Raw genomic sequence first — 17155 nt, 5'->3', positions numbered from 1 at the left:
AAAGCTTCATCTCATATACTTCGAACATGTTGCTAGAAGAGGCTATTCCTTGGAGAATGAAATTAGGCGTGAACAGGTTGAAGGTCAGCAAAAAAGAGGAAGACCCTCAGACAAGATGGACTGCCACAGTGATGCAGAAATGGGCTCAGGTGTGTCAGAGATGATGATGATGGCACAGGATAGAACAAGGTTCAGATATTTTGTTTAGAAAATTGCAATGAGTTATGGACAACTCTATGGCATCTAACAACAACATCATTATGTATAAATGGTGATGAAATAAAGGTAATGGGAATGAAAATGACTGAATGCATTATTAAAATGTAGAATGGAAAGTGGAATCTGATTTTTTTTAAAAGTTATTTTTTTGTGCTATTTCCTCACACTTATTTGCAACATTCTTGCTCCAAAGTCATTTAAGGATTCATAAATCACTTCAGACACATTTTTAAGCACTTCTAGAATTATCTCTTGATCAGTTCTCAATTTAGTAGAAAAAGAGTACTTTTAAAAACTATGTTCATATTATTGTCTATTTCTTATCATTACCTTTACAAAGTTGACTGATATCCTCAGGTAGAGTCAAATCAGCACACCTTAGAGAAGATGAAAACAGACTAGCAGGTTTGGTAAAGGGAGTATATAAAGGCGACACTTCACTGAACACCTCATCCTCCATTAATTCACTTGGAGTTGGCCTTTAGAAACACATTTAAAACACATAGCATAAATGAAATTCATTAAATATTTCCTAAAAATAATAGAATGTATTTAAGGGAATAGTTAGATACATTATTTACCATATAACACAGAAAATGAAAAAAAAAAACCTTTTCAGTGGTATAGATGCATTCATGGAAACATTACTATCAAACATATGGCTAAGGGATGTGTTTTGGGAAACTTTATGATCAAGAATTATCACTCAGTATCAGATGAAAATAATATATTACAAAGACTTCTAAGAAAGATCAATATTAGCTTATTCAATCATTGTTCCCGTTTCTATTATGTGTTTAGGAATATCTATATCTTACAACTGAACTAATTTTATATTTAGAACCTATGGGCAAAAAGAAAACTTTTAACTTCCTTTTATCTTGTGCCAATTTTCTGACCAAGATTAAAATACTTTAGTAGTTTAATAATCTTTGTTATTAATATGACATTAAAACCTCCAAGTTAAAACAGTTGCTATACTTTTATCAGTTATGTCTTATTTTTGTTGTTGTTGTTAAGTGCCATCGAGTCGCAGGCGACTCATAGCGACCCTATGAAGGAGAGTCCTCGACCTTAGGGTGCTTTCATCCTCTCTCCAGGTTCATAGGGTTTCCGGAGGCAAGTATTATGGAAGTGGATGCCACTCCTCCTTCCAATCTTATGTCCTATTACATATGTAAATATTTTATATAAAAAATATTATAACAGATACAAAAATAATTCTTCTACTTATATGATAGGGATCACATTAGAATGCCAAAATCTTAGTGTTATCAACCTCTTCGATGGGTGGAAGGTGAGGCACTTCTTCAAAAGATTTATCACATTTTCAGGAAGTTCCTGATAAATAAAAAGAGAAAGTAATTATTCAAAAGAATGTATATTTTAAAATAGCCATTCTCTACTATTATGATATTTAAATTCTTTTAAAAGGTTGGTACTACAATTTAATATTTATATTTCTTTATGAGAAAGAAAATATGTAAGCAGAAATAAGATACCTATAAAATAACTTGCTACTGGATTTCAAGTATACAAAATTTTCATAGACAAATACCAAACCTTTATTATGTCCAGACAACCATGCTCTTCTGCCAAAACTATTACAGTATCATCTACACAGTCTACAAACAAAGGAAAAGATATAAAATTAATTCAACTTTTAAAAAAATCTATTAAGACTAACTTGAAAATGAACATGGACTAACACTTTGTTAAAGTTATGTAATGCAACAATGGAACTTGGTCAATTAAAAAGTTTCTGACTCTTTGATTTCCCACTGCACTATTTTAATAAAAACAAGGACCTCACATAATAAATATTAATTGAATCAGAGACCCTGAAACATAAGTTTAAAGAGTCAGATGAAGAAATGACTCAAGGAAGGTAATGTTTTTCTTTTTCTATATGTATTCTCTATTTTTAAAAGTCTTTATTGTGCTTACTATGTATTATTGAGACACATACATTTGGGGATTTAAAGCATAAGGTTAATTTGTACTAATACTCATAGCTATATTGTCAATACGTAAAATAAGATGTGGTAAAAAGAACAAAAGGTAATACAATTTTATTAATTATTCAACATACTATTTATTTGTTATTGTTGTCTTTAGGTGCTGTCGAGTACAACTTATAGCAATCCTATGAACAAAAGATCTGAAACCTGATCTGTCCTGTGCCATCTTCACACTTTCTGATACACAAGAACCCACTGCAGCAGTCACCATGTCATTCCACCTGGTTGAGGGTCTTCCTCTCCTTCACCAACCCTCCACCCTTCCCAACATCAAGTCCCTCTCCAATGATTAGCACCTCCTAGCAACATGTCCAAAGTATGTGAGGCAAAGCCTCCTCATTCTTGCCTCCAAAGAGCACTCCAGCTGTACCATCTCCAAGGCATATCTGTTCATTCTCTTGGCCATCCATTCCATAGGATGTTCAGTGCTCTTCTTCAGCATTACAGCTCAAAGGCATAAATTTTTTTCTGTCATCCTTAGTTATTGTCCAGGTCTCTGATGCACAGTTAATAACTGAAGACTATGGCCTGAATCAGACATGCACCTTAGTCATCAAACTGACATCACTACTCCTCAATAATTTGGAAAGGTCCCTAACTGCAGAATTTCCCAGTGCAATGAGTCTCCTTCCTGACTTCTCCTTTCCTGACTATTCATACCAAGTGGGTTAATCATGGATTCAAGCAAAATGAAGGTATTGAGAGTTTCCATACATCCATCATCATGACACTGCCAGTGTCCAGTGGTAAGAATCTTTGTTTTCTTGATACTGAGATGCAATCCTGAAGGCTGCATTTCTTGATCTTTAGCAACAAGTGCTTCAAGTCCTTCAGCAAGCAAGGTTGTGTCATATGTGATCCCTATCATATAAGTAGAAGAATTATTTTTGTATCTGTTTTGCATAATGCAGGTTATGGATGAGTCTCCCTCCAATCTTGATGCCACACTCTTATAGAATCCAGGTTCTTGAATAATTTGCTCAGCATACAGATTGAATAGGTATATAGAGAGAATACAACCCTGACACATCCCCTTCCCAATTTCAAACCATGCAGTGCTCCCCTGCTCCGTTCGCACAAAAGCCTCCTGATCCAGGGATAGGTTCCACATGAGTACAATCAAGTGCTCTGGGATACCCATTCTTCTCAATGTCAGCCACAACTTGTCATGATCCACATAGTCACACACCTTTGCAAAGTCAATAAAACACAAATAGACATTCTTTACTTTTAGCTAGGATCCCTCTGACATCAGCAATGATATTCCTGGTGTCAGCCTCTTCTAAATCCTGCCTGAACTTCTGGAAGTTCCTTATCTCTGTACTGTTCCAGTTGTTTTTGAATGATCTTCAGTAGTATTTTTCTTGCATGTGATATTTGTTATTAAATATAACAAATTTCATTTGTTATATTGAATATCATATTATTTTGCATCTATTCTTATTTGTAAATTCCCTTAACCTGGATAACAGTCTATTATGGTTATATATGTATTTTGCCAATGGTTTTCCCCTTTGTTATCACACATGCCTAATTTATTTCACTCTAAAATAAGTTAGAGAACTCAGGTAGTCTATGCTGAGCTCTTGTGGTATATTCCATAGAGTTGTGCTCTTAACCCGAAGGCCATGTCTTCTGGAAACCTTAATTTACCAGTAGTTCTGTGTAAGAAGATGGGCAATAGCTTCCTGGGCTATTTACAGTCTCTCCAAAACCACTGAAGGTCAGCTATAACTGACTCGATGGCAATAAGAATGAGAGAAAGCAGATTAAACAAACTTGAATAGAATTTATATTAAAAACATGATATGATGGTCTTAAGAAGAAAGATAAATATTCTTCCTGAGTCCTTATTTGTATATAATTCTTCACATAAAAAGACAGCCTATAATTTAAATGTTGTTGTATACCACTGAGTTGCAGTTGACTCATAGCTGCTCCTCGAGTGGATTTTCAGAGGCAGTCAATTGCATGGGAGCAGATTGCCCATCCTACTCTCGTGGAGCTGATGGTGGGATCTGAACTGCAAGCCTTTGTGATTGTAACATAGCTTCTTGCCAGTAGGTCAACAGAGCTCCCTATAACTTAAGCTGTATAGATAGTATTTTGATTTTCCAAGGCAGTTAGCTACCTCATGCCATAAAGATTATTTCCACCTAGTTTTTAAATCTTAAATAATAAAGAAATATTAAGTATAATAGTTTAGCATATTGTCATATAAATGCTTGTTGTTACATTAGGTACCCTCAAGTCAGAACTAATGCACTATTGATCCTTTATCAGGTTGTTAGAGGCAGTAAATTGCATGGGAAGAGACTGTTAATCTTTCTCCTATAGAGCAGCTGGTGGATTTGAATGGCATGCTTTTGAGATGGCAGTACTATTTCTTACTACCATGAACAGTTGTTGTTGCTAGATGCCATCAAGTTAAGTATGACCCACAGTGACCCTATGAACAAAAGATCTGAACCCTGTCCTATCCTGTGCCATCCTCTCACTCTTGACACATTAGAGCCTATGTAGCAGTCACTGTGTCAATCCACCTGGTTGAGGGTCTTGCCCTCTCCTTGACGAACATTCTGCAATATGCCTGTAGTATGTAAGGCAAACTTTTATCTCTTTTGCCTCTAAAGAGCACTCTGGCTGCACTTTCTCTAAGACATATTTGTTTGTTCTTTCAGTAGTCCATTGACTGTTCAGCACTCTTCTCTAACAACACAGCTCAAAGCATTGATTCTTCTTTTGTCATCCTTATTCATTATCCAACTCTCAGATGCATAACAAGAGATCAGAAGGACCTTAGCCTGAATCAGATGCACCTTAGTCATCAAACTGACATCACTGCTCTTCAATACTTTGGCGAGGCCCCTGACTGCAGACTTTCCCAGTGCAATACATCTCCCAATTTTCTGACTGCTGATAGTAAGGGCTGTTGATTGTGGATCCACAGAAGATGAAGTTGTTGATAGTTTCAATCTTCTATCTATCAAGATATTGCCTAACAGGCCATTCATTGGCAGATCTTTGATTTCTTGATGTTGAGATGCAATCAATATTGAAGGTTTAACCTTTGACCTAAGAAGTATTTAATGTTATAAACATAGTGTTTCAAGTCCTCCTCACTTTCAGTAAACAAGATTGTGATATCTGCATAATGCAGTTTATTGATGAGTCTTCCTTCAATCTTAATGCCACATTATTCTTCACAGAACAATTAACAGTTAGAAATAAAAATAAAGTAAAGAAAGTTTCAGAGTATTTACTATTTCCACACATATGATTTGTGCATGATTCATAATAGATATTAAGAATTATGTAGCTGAAAGATAACATGACACTGTACCAATTTTATGAAACTTACCCAAAGTAAGCAAAAATTTCAGTCTTTCAGAAATATCCAAGCTCTGAAATAATTTTCTTCCCTATAAAATAGAAAATAAATTCTTAACATTTCCTCCAATGAGGTATTTATAAAATTTTTCATAGCTAAAATACTTTTTGGATATATTTGTGTATTTTTAAAGTAAATTATCTAGGAGAAAAAACTATTAGTGAAACGATGACATTAAAAAATTTTATGATATATAATAGTTAAATATTTTATTTATCTTCTTAAGTTCTTATTTGATCTCTACCACTGTTCACTTTTGGAAACTAAAAATAACTGGAAGTCTAGGCAATTACAGGAGTTTTATTTCATCAATAGTGTCATACGAACATTCAGAGAGATACCCAAGCATTGAGGACTCTCCTTCATAGGGTCGCTATGAGTTGCCTGCGACTTGAAGGCACTTAACCACAATACCATCAACATGGAGAGAGCTGGCCCAGAGGACAGAAGGCGATGCTACCAACTCGAAGGTGGGTGATTTTTAATCTGCGGCCCTCGGGCCTGTCTTTCACTGTTTTTGTTTAGATATTCCTCTAGGTCATACAGTCCTGGTGTACAAGTTGCCATACAGCGATCACTTATGGTTGCTGTGAGGCTGAACACTGTGACATTGATGTGTCAAATGCGTCAATGGCTGGTTACCCAATGCAGACAGAGAGTGGGATGGAGCTCCCCGATTAAAATAAGCTTGGAAGGAAGAGTGGCATCCACTTCCGTAATAGCTTGCCTCTGGAAACCCTATGAACCTGGAGAGAAGATGAAAGGCACTCAAGCATCGAGGACTCTCCTTCTTAGGGTCGCTATGAGTTGCCTACGACTCGACGGCACTTAACAACAACAACAACAACAAATATAGAACATGATTCAGGTAGTGTATTGTTTCCAGGGAAAAACCTTCATACTATTTTTTAAAATGACTTTCACAGTCATCTAATGTGTTCCTATAGCATGACACATTACTTTAATACACATATTTTAGTTGCTCTCTTATTAGTCAGAGGGCAGCTCTGATGGCTTAGTGGTAAGAAGCTGAACAGTATCTCAAGGTATGAGGTTCTGATCCACTAGCTGCTCCATGGAGAAGGATGGACAATCTCCCATACAATTTACTACTACTAACAACCTACTAGAGGGGCAGCAATGAGTTAGTTTACTACTTGACAGCACACAACAAAAACAAATAGTCAGGAACACTGGTAGCCTAGTGATAAAGAGTTGTGCTGTTAACCCAAAGGCAAATGGTTCAAATTCACCTGCTACTTCAAGGGAGGAAGATAAGCAATCTCTAGTACTATGTGCAGACTCTGAATAACCAGGGTCAGGGTCGGGGGGAGGTCAGCTGTGAGTAGGTTCCAAGTAGGTTTCACAATTTTGTTGTGTTCTGTTGAGCCAAAACTGACCAATAGCTGACTCTCTCTAAGGTTTTCAGAGGCAGTAAATCACAGAGAAGGAGAATGCCCAATCCTTCTCCCAGTGGAACATGACAGTAACAATAAATGTCTAGGTGACTCCTTAGCATATAATCTGGAGTTAAAAATTTAAACCTTAAATAAATGTGATATACAGTTATTACAACAAACAGTTTTTTTTCCCTCTGTCATAACCGAAGAGTTTTGTTTGTTGTTGTTGTTGAGTACCATTACATCAGCACTGACCCATAGCTGACCCTCCCTGGGTTTTCATAGACAGTTAATTGAATGGGAGGATAATGCCCATCCTTCTCTCGCAAAACTGATGGTGGATTTGAACCTTTGGTTTTAGAGTGCAGTTTCTTACCATCAGGCCACCAGAAATTTTCATTGTTGTTAGGTGCCATTGGGTCAAGTACAATCCATAGTGACCATATGAAGGACAAATCTGAACCCTCTTCTATCCTGTGCCATCGTCACACTTTCTTTTTTTAATTTTTATTTTATTTTATTATTTTTGTGTGAGTGTACCATCCAATCAGATCTGACTGGTACAGGAGGAGCTTGTCCCTCCTTCCCCGGCAGAGCATCTGGTGGATTTGAACCATGCACCTCTGGGATTGTAGTTGCAGCTCCTTACCACTAGGCCACCAGAGCTCCCAACACTTTCTGACACAGTACAGCCCATTGCCACAGTCACTGTGTCAATTGTCAATTTACCTCGTCGAGGGTCTTCCACTCCTTCACCAACCCTCTGCCTTTCACCGTGTCCCACATCATCCTAGCAACATGACCGAGGTATATGAGATGAAGCTTTATCACCTTTTTGCTGCTAGGTATCATCAAGCTAACTATGACTCATTGTAACTTTATGCAAAACTGATTGAAATCTTGCCCTATCTTGCACCACCTTTCAATTTTTGCCATGCAAATCCACATTGAAAAAGATTACTATGTTGATCTTTCATTATCTGTAAAAGTGGGATATTAGCAATATATTCTATAAATTTTAGAAATATTTATGTTTAGATAAAGTAGAAAAATAGTTAAAATTTTTGATGCTGAGAAAATGCTACATAAATGTTGCCTATTATATTTGCTCTATGCCTTTGAGTTGTGGTGCTGGAGAAGAGTGTTGAACAAACCAGTGTGGACTGCCAGGAGAACAAACAGGTCTGTCTTGGAGAATGAGAAACCAAGCTGTTCCCAGGAGGCAAAGATTCTGAAGCTCTATTTCACATATTTTGGGCATGTGGCCAGGAGGGACAAGACCTTGGAGAAGGACATTGTGCTTGAAAGGGAGAAGGGACAGCACAGGAAAGGAACATCCAGGATGAGATGGATTGACTCAGTGACTGGCGAAATGGAATTAATTCTGTCGGAGACAATGAGATTGACACAGGATAGGAAACGGTTCAGAGCTAATGCACATAGTGTCACTACGAGTTGCAGGTGACACAATGGCACATTATAACAACAACATGATGAACAGATTAAATGTACATAATGTTTGAACTATTTGAAAGAAATTTAAGACTATACCCTGCACCATTTTACAATCCCACCAACAGCTATGAGAGTTCCCACCTCTCCATATCATAGTCAACATTTATTGCTTGCTGCCTTACTCAACTTTTCCACTGCTACTTGGGTGAGATGGTATCTCATTTTGGTTTTGATTTCCATCTCTCTTGTTGCCAGTGACTTTGAGCATTTTTTCCATGTGTCTGTTTGCCACCTGAAAGTCTTCCTCTGTGAAAATTCTTTCCATGTCTTTTGCCCAATTTGTAATTGTGTTATCAGTCTTTTTCTTCTAGAAGCCCCAGAGTATTCTGAAAACTTTTGTTATAAGACCTTTGTCCAAAATAGTATTGCCAAATGTTTGTTCCTTGTCAGTAGAATGGATTCAGAAATTGTAGTACATTCACACAATGGAATACTATGCAGCATTCAAGAGCAATAATTTTGAAACATACTACATAACTTGGGAGAGGCTGGAGAGAATTATGCTGAGTGAACGAACACAATACGAACAAATTCTGCAAAAGACCATTATTGTAAAAATAGAAGGATAACTAGTAAAACATAGACAGGAACTTAAGGGGGTGAGTGGAGAGGTGAGGACAGGTGGGCGTGAAACCACAGGTTGCTCAGCTTGATACATGGAGGGAGGGGATCTGAGAGAAAAGAAAGGGTAATGATGGGCAAAGTCTAATGGCAATTAATTTTATAAAACATAATGCATGATAATGATTGTAAAACACAATGTGAATGAAGAATAGTGTGTGAGACACAATGTATATGAACTTTGTAAGCAAACCAATAATAAAAAAAAAGATACCATGTTCTTTCCATGTAAGAAGTATGCTCTTTAAGTATTTTTTTTAAATTAAAAGAGGAAAGAATTTTCTTGAAGGGTTGTTTTTTATTTTGGGGTTTTGTTTTTTTTAAGGTAAGTAAAAATGCTATAATTCAGATTGAGGGCAAGGTCCAATCACTTGGTCAAGACAGCTACTGAAACTTGCTCATAGGTCTCAGCCATGAGCCTGGCAGCTTTAGGCTCGGGTTTCCTGCCAACTACAGCTCCCTCAAAATCCCAGTCCTCCAACAAACTTGGTCAAAAAGCTGTCAGCTCCTGTTCAATGGACGCTTGACCTGTCTCTCATCAGATCTCTGATTTTCTGTTGTAGTTGCTGCTCCCATGGGCCCTGGTCTGACTGGGACAAGAATCTCCAGCTCCAAAGGGTGGGCTGCATTCTCTTGCTTCTTTTTTGTTGGTGGTGAGGTTTTCGAATACTGCTGCTGGATCTGGTCAGTTAAATGGTGAGGCTAGCCAAACGAAATTAGAACTATGGATATAAATATCATTTAAAAATGACAAATGAAAAAGGAGGTCATCCTCTCACTTCTCGGTCTTTTATACTATTATATTAATCTTCCAAAATTGCAAGTGTGATATCATTATTTACCAGTTAAAACAAGTTCAATAGTTCCTTGGACCTTAAGGTAGCCCTTAACTCAGTACATATTTTAATGATAGTGAATCACAGTTAGTACCATTTGTGCTATTGTATCTGGGTTTTGTTAGCACATTTTATTGATGTACTAGTGAGTGCATCCAAGGCTGCATCTGTTAACTGAAATAAGTCAACTGGTATTCCATCAATATCTGGGACCTTATTTTAAGCCAATGCCTTCAGCAGCTTCCATTTTCTCCTTCATTACCATTGGCTCCTGTTCATATGATACTTCTAAATTTGTTCAGTGTCAATCAGTTCTTTCTGGTCCAGAGATTCTGTATATTCCCTCCATCTTCTCTTGATGCTTACTAGGTCATTATACATATATATATATATTTTTTTTCAATATATTGCCATAGCATCTTTCATTATTGCAACACGAAGCTTAAATTTCTTTTTCAATTCTCTCTGCTTGAGAAATGCAGAGGAAGTTCTTTCCTTTTTATTCTCCAACTCTAGCTCTCTGGAATTATAATTCTCTGCTTTATCCCCCTGACCTGCCCTTTGAAATCTTCTGTTCAGCTCTTTTACTTTGGCATGTTTTCCTTTTGTTTTTGGCTTCCTGATGCTTTAGTGCAATTTTTAGGTTGTTTTCTGACATCTATTACAATTTTTTCTTTCTTCTCTGTTTCTTTAATGATCTTTTGCTCTCTCATAGATGATATCCTTAATATGTCCCATAACTCATAAAAGCTTTGATTATTGGTGTTCAATGTCTCAAATCTATTCCTAAAATAATCTTTAATTCAGATGGAACAGATGGCTGTTGTGCTAACAGAGCAACAAAACACTAAATGGTTTAAAATTGAGAAAAGAGTGTGTGCATCACGGTTGTATTATTTCTCCAAACCTATTCAATCTCTAGGCTGAACAAATTATCAGATATGATGGACTCTATGAAGAGGAGTGTGGCATCAAGATCATAGGGAGACTCATCAATAATCTGTGTTATGCAGATGACACAACCTTGCTTGCTGTAAGTGAGGCGGATTTGAAGCACTTGTTGCAAAAGATCAAGGAATGCAGCTTTCAATATGGACTTCATCTCAAGATCAAGAAAACAAAGATTCTTACCCCTGGAACAGCTTCATCATGCTGGGATCCACAATTAATACCCTTGGTACAAGCAGTCAGGAAATAAGGAGATGCACTGCACTGGAAAATCTGCAGTTGGGGACCTTTCCAAATTACTGAGGAGTAATGATGTCAGCTGGAGGACTAGGGTGCATCTGATTCAGGCCATAGTCTTTCTGAGCTGGACAGTGAATAAAGATTATAGAAGAACTGATGCCTTTGAGCTGTGGTGTTAGAGAAGAGCACTCATCATCCTATGGACTGCCAAAAGAACAAACAAATATGTCTTGGAGAGGATGCAGCCAGAGTGCTCTTTGGAGGCAAAAGTGATGAGGCTTCACTTCCCAAACTTTGGGCATGTTGCTAGGAGGTGCTATTATTTGGAGAGGGACATGATGTTGGGAAGGGTGGAGGGTCGGTGAAGGAGAGGAAAACCCTCAACCAGGCAGACTGACATGGTGACTACCGCAATGCGCTCTTATGTGTTAGGAAGCATGAGGTTGGCACATGATCGAACAAAGTTCAAATCTTTCATTCATAGGGTCACTATGAGTCATACTCAATGGCACCTAACAACAGCAACAACAAGATATACTACAATAGCATGCCATTTGCTGATATTATCATTTGCAGAATTCAAAGACAGGATCTGTAAAGATACTGATAACAAAAAAAACCCCACCTAAAAATGAAAACCAAAGAAACAACGAAGGGAGAAGTTATTTAACTTATCGAAGAATCTACGTGGAACAGAAACTCTGAAAGGAAAGATGTAAACTTAGGGCAATTTGCCTAACTCAATTAAGTGTTTATCAGTTTAGCACTCTAAATCTTCCAGAATATTACTCCAATGTAACTTTTAAACTCATGGCTTAGTAGTTATCTATCTGGGAGATGTGTTCAGTAGAGAGTTGTATTAATGCAGCAACTCAGGAGGTTCAAATCCACTAGCTGCTCCTTGTAAGAACAAGTTTTCGCCAGTGTGATTTACAGCCTCAGAAAACCCCTGAGGGGTTGGCTATGAGTCAGTTACAACTCAACTTCAGTCAGTGTGTATGAATGTTATTATGAGTGTGTGTACACACACATACCTATCCATGATTCAGTTTAATAAAATTACTTGCAATACACTGAACATACTTTGTGAATCTCAGTCTGTGTACGTTGATTCATGCCATTTCTTTTAACCAGAAACCTCGAGTGTGTTAGAGTAGATCTATGCTTCAAAGGGCTTTCTTCCTTTCAATGGCTGAATTTCTGCAAATAGATTGCTAGCTCTTTCTCTAGAAGCATAATGCTAGTTTTATACAAACCTTTTATCATTTTGTTAATAGCTAAATTCATACTAATAATCTTTATGTCCATATATCCTCTACTTCATTCTCTTAAATACTGATATGAGTACAATTCATGTTATGGTGTTTAACATTAAGCTAATTTCCACTGTTTGTAGTTAACATCTCTTTTGGGAGCTCTGATGACATAGTTCACTGCTGACCCAAAGGTGGCACCTTTCTAGAGGTTCAAATTCAGCAGTGATTCAGCAAGAGAAAGACAGGTAATCTCTTCCTGTGTGATTTACAGCTTCAGAAAACCTAGCAGAGATTCAGTTTTGAGAAATTCCCTCTCCATTACAATGAGGTTTTGGCTTTTTGAGGAGGCAATATTTGTCTTCAGACTTCCCCCACCCCCCAACACTAATAATGGCAACAGAGTATTCTGGAGGAAGCTTGGTGTTTTAAGGATATAGATTTGGAGAGTTGAGTGTAGTGGAAGATAGTCGAGCTTATTGTGAAAGGGTGTAAACAATTTACTACTATGTTACCATATTAATTAACATATATGTGCCACAGCTTTCCAGTACGCAGAGATGATAATATATAACTTTGGAAGAATATGACATTTCATTGAGACAAGAGATGGAAAACGATTTGCCACCTTCTTAAATACTTGATGTTACACATAATTTCATTTCTCTCCTAAAGAATTATTATTTATTTTTTTGCTTGCTTGATTTTATTCTTTTCATTCACCTTTAATGGTATTGATGGGTTCTTTCAAACAGAGGACTCGTGAATTTATCTAGCTATGAGAAATATTCATTAATCATTTACTAAAATCTAGCTTGTTCTGGGATTACCATACTCTTTATACAACACATGATAAAATTTATCTTCCTTGCCTCTAAAAATTTATTTTCTGTTTTCCATTTCTTGATCTCTTTTCGCCCTGTTCTAGGAGAATTTGCCAACTCCTCTTCGACATTCAGTTGTTTCTATAGTGTGACGATCCATTTATTAAGTTATTCTAAGATTATAGTTTTTTCTAAAACCTCTAGTCAGTTCTTATTCTTTTCACAGTTGTTTTTGTTATATAGCCTCCATACCTGTTCCATGAATAAAATTGTTTCTTCAAGAATATATTTAAAGTCATTTAATTGACTGAAACATTGTGTCTCAGATGTAAAGTGTTCTGTGATTTGTTTAATACAAAAGGTCATATTTAGATGGCAGGTGTATCTTAGACATGTATTCATCTTTTGATACAGAATTCCTCTATTTACCACAGTTTAGGGACACTGGAAACTTCCCAGTAGCAGACTTAACTGCATTTATTTTCTGTCAGTATGCCAAGTGTTCTCTAGCAAAACGGACTTAGCTTTAAGTTCAAAACAAGTTGCTATGGACTTAATTCTGACTCACAAAGATCACTGAGCACAGCACAGAAATGCCCCATAGGGTTTACAAATCTTTACATCTTTATGAAACAGATTGCTTCATTTTTCTCCATGGAATTAATAGCTGAATAGAACAGAGAGGCATCTGAATGCTTTAACCAAAGTGACATCCAGGCTCCTTATACTCATATTGTATATCCTCCCTTATAAAACTAGCATGATACCATATACTGCTGTTGTTGTTGTTATGTGCCGTTGAGTCGCTTGCGACTCATAGCGACCCTATGTACAACAGCCTTAAACTCTGCTCTATCCTGTGCCAATCTCACTGCCTGACACACCCATCCCAATTACCCCAGTCACTGAATCAATCCACCTCATAGAGGGTCTTCCCCTTCTGCGCGGCCCCTCCCCTCCCAAGCAGGATGTCCCTTTCCAAGGACTTTTCCCTCCTTAAAACATGTCCAAAGTAAGTCAGGCAAAGCCTCAGAATCCTTGCCTCCAAGGAGCAGTCTGGTTTAACCCTCTCCAGGATGAATCTGTTTGTTTTCTTGGCAGTCCACGGTACTCTCAATGCTCTTCTCCAGCACCACAGCTCAAAGGCATCAATTCTCCTTCTATCCTCCTTAGTCATTGTCCAACTCTCTGATGCATAACAAGTGATTGCAAAGACCATAGCCTGTATCAGACACACCCTAAGTAATATGTACTCAAATCTCCGTTGTTGTTGTTGTTGGTAGGTGCTATGGTGTTGACTCTGACTCATAACAGGGAGTGCTGGTGGCCTAGTCATAAGAAATTGTGCAGCCAACTTCAAGGCAAAAGGTTCAAATCCATTAGCTGCTCTGCAGAACAAAGACTGGCAATCTCCTCCCATGGGTCAACTGCCTCTCAAACTCTGTTGGAGGGTCAGGTAAGATTCAATTCTGATACGATGATACGTAACAATAATATAACTCACAAAACTCCTGTGAACAAAGGACCTCAACCTTGCCTTACCCTGTACAACCTCTAATAATCTTGAGCTCATGGTTAGTCAGTGTCAATCCACCCACCTCCTTGAGGGACTGATTCTCTTTTTCTGACCCTCCACTTTTCCTAGCATGATGTCTATTTCTAAAAGACTGGTCCCTCCTGGCCATATGACCCAAATATGTGTGACCAGGTTTCACCATTTTTGTCTCTAAGGGCACTTTGGTTGCACTTCCTCCAAAACATACTTGTTCGTTCTTTTTGTCAGTCCATGTGATACTCAGTATTCTTCTCCAACACTCAAAGGCATTTATTCTTTTCCTGTCATCCTTATTTATTGTCCAACTTTCAGTTGCATAAGAAGCTGGAGATAGAATATATATATACACACACACACACACACACACACACACACATACACACATACTTAACCAGCAGCCTGGAAATTAAAAGGCGAATTGCATTGGAAAAGTCATCTGTCAGGCACCTCTCCAAAGTACTGAAGAACAACAATGTCAGTCTAGAGAATAAGGTGCACCTGATTCAGGCCATAGACTTTGCAACTACTTGCTATGCACAGGAGAGCTGGACCATGAGTAAGGATGATGGAAGGAGAATGGATGCCTTTGAGTTGTGGTGCTGGAGAAAAGTTTTGAATATACTACAGACAGCTATAAGAACAAACAGGTTCTACCTACAGAGGGTAAGACCATGCTGCTTCTTGGAGGTAAGGATTCTGGAGCTTCTTCTGATTTACTTTGGACATGTTGCAAGGCAGGACCAGTCCTTGGAGAGAGATGTCATGCTTGGGAGGGTGGAGGGACAGCACAAGAGAGGAAGAACCTCGATGAGATAGATTGATTCAGTGACTGAGGTAATGGGGGTAGGTATGCCAGAGATAATAAGATTGGCACAGGATAGAGCAAGGTTTAGGGCTGTTGTACATAGGGTCACTATGAATCACAGGTAACTCAAAAGCACATAACAACAACAACAACAACAACAAATAAATACTAAATAATCATTATTTCATTTACTTTTTATCCCCTTTTCTCACTGACTGTTATTGTGTACCATTGAGTCAGAACCACCCTTAGCTGACCCTCTGGCGGGTTTTCAGAGGTAGTTAATTCCAAGGGAGGAGACTGCCCATCCTCCCACAGAGCAGCTGTGGACTTGAATTGTGTGGCTTCACACTTGCAGAGCAGCTTCTTGTCAGTAGTCTACCAGAAGGTAATAAAGGGAGCAACTTTGAAATCTAGGTGTTGAGAATGGTGTCATCCTGGAATGCTTGAGTTTCTTTAAGATATGGAATAGAAGCCTTATCCACTCTGATTATATGAAAGGGAAAACGCTATTCTCTCTAAGCCATTGTATTTTTAAATTCCCTACTATTTATTACAACTTAAATAATAGCTTAATCTTTACCCTGAAAAGGGTTCTCAAGAAGATTACACGGAAGCCAAGACCCAAATGGAATCTCAAGGTCATTTAAAGAAGATCATAGAGAACATATCCTTTTTTAGTAAGTATATAATCAGTTAAATATTTCTAGAGGGACCAAATTCAAATGAAAATGAAGTATTACATGACTTTAAATAAGTCAAAGGAAAAAAATTAAGCTTTTTTTCCTCATAACTAATTAATTTGCAAAATAAAAACCCATCATTACCAATTAACTTTCCTCTCTGAAAAATTTATCCTACTAAATACACAATTTATTTAAGTCCTTTTTAGTATTTCTTTATACATACCATACACAGCTCATATAAAATAATTCCAAGAGACCATACATCTGATTTTGGACCAGAAGGCAATGGTTTTTCATTTGGAATATGATCACTGGTTCTGGGAAAGCCTTGTGCAATTACCTCAGGTGCCAAGTATGATGGATACCTATAATATTTAAAAAAAAAGATAATAACTATACGCTACTAATGAACGACATAGTAGTACATATTAGACTCAGTTTTAAAGATCCATGTAAATAAGTTCCATTTAATTAAACAAACAAATGTTGCTAAGTGATGGTGGTGCCACTAAGTCAGAACCAACTCATAGCTGACCCTCCAGCAGGTTTCCAAGGGCAGTAAATCACACAGGATGACACTGCCCATCCTTCTTCCTCAGAGCAGCTAGTGGATTCCATGCCTTTGGGCTTGCAGTGCAGCTTCTTACCACTAGGCCACCAGAATGTAACTAAGAATTCAAAATTAATCACTAAATTATTTTTATGCCTAGAAATCAAAAGTAAATTGCCCATTTTCTCTTTATACTAGATTAGTATGGCTAAACCGGTAAGCTAACCTCTTCTGTGGAGAGTAGAGATGAGGCAGCATGCTTTCACAGAGATTTCTAGCCTTGGAAACCCC

At 37.5% G+C, this 17155-nt stretch overlaps 1 protein-coding gene across 3 annotated transcripts in view; it reads right to left on the bottom strand.

The window, feature by feature from the left end:
- Positions 1-17155, bottom strand: part of TBCK (TBC1 domain containing kinase) — a 258846-nt gene that overhangs the window by 174880 nt on the left and 66811 nt on the right. For 2 of the 3 annotated variants that reach the window (XM_006881109.1, XM_006881111.1), the window contains 5 exons: positions 16538-16679; positions 5602-5662; positions 1783-1844; positions 1499-1560; positions 550-698 (listed from right to left, as the gene is read on the bottom strand). In XM_006881109.1, coding sequence (XP_006881171.1) covers positions 550-698; positions 1499-1560; positions 1783-1844; positions 5602-5662; positions 16538-16679 — 476 coding nt within the window. The remainder of the gene's footprint in view (positions 1-549; positions 699-1498; positions 1561-1782; positions 1845-5601; positions 5663-16537; positions 16680-17155) is intronic. The other variant, XM_006881110.1, reaches the window with a different exon arrangement.

The sequence above is a fragment of the Elephantulus edwardii genome, unplaced genomic scaffold (genome assembly GCF_000299155.1).
Source record: "Elephantulus edwardii isolate Elephantulus edwardi_28Jun2011 unplaced genomic scaffold, EleEdw1.0 scaffold00012, whole genome shotgun sequence".
NCBI lineage: Eukaryota > Metazoa > Chordata > Mammalia > Macroscelidea > Macroscelididae > Elephantulus > Elephantulus edwardii.
The sequence above is the reverse complement of the archived record's forward strand: the minus strand, read 5'-3'. Positions and strand labels throughout refer to the sequence as shown.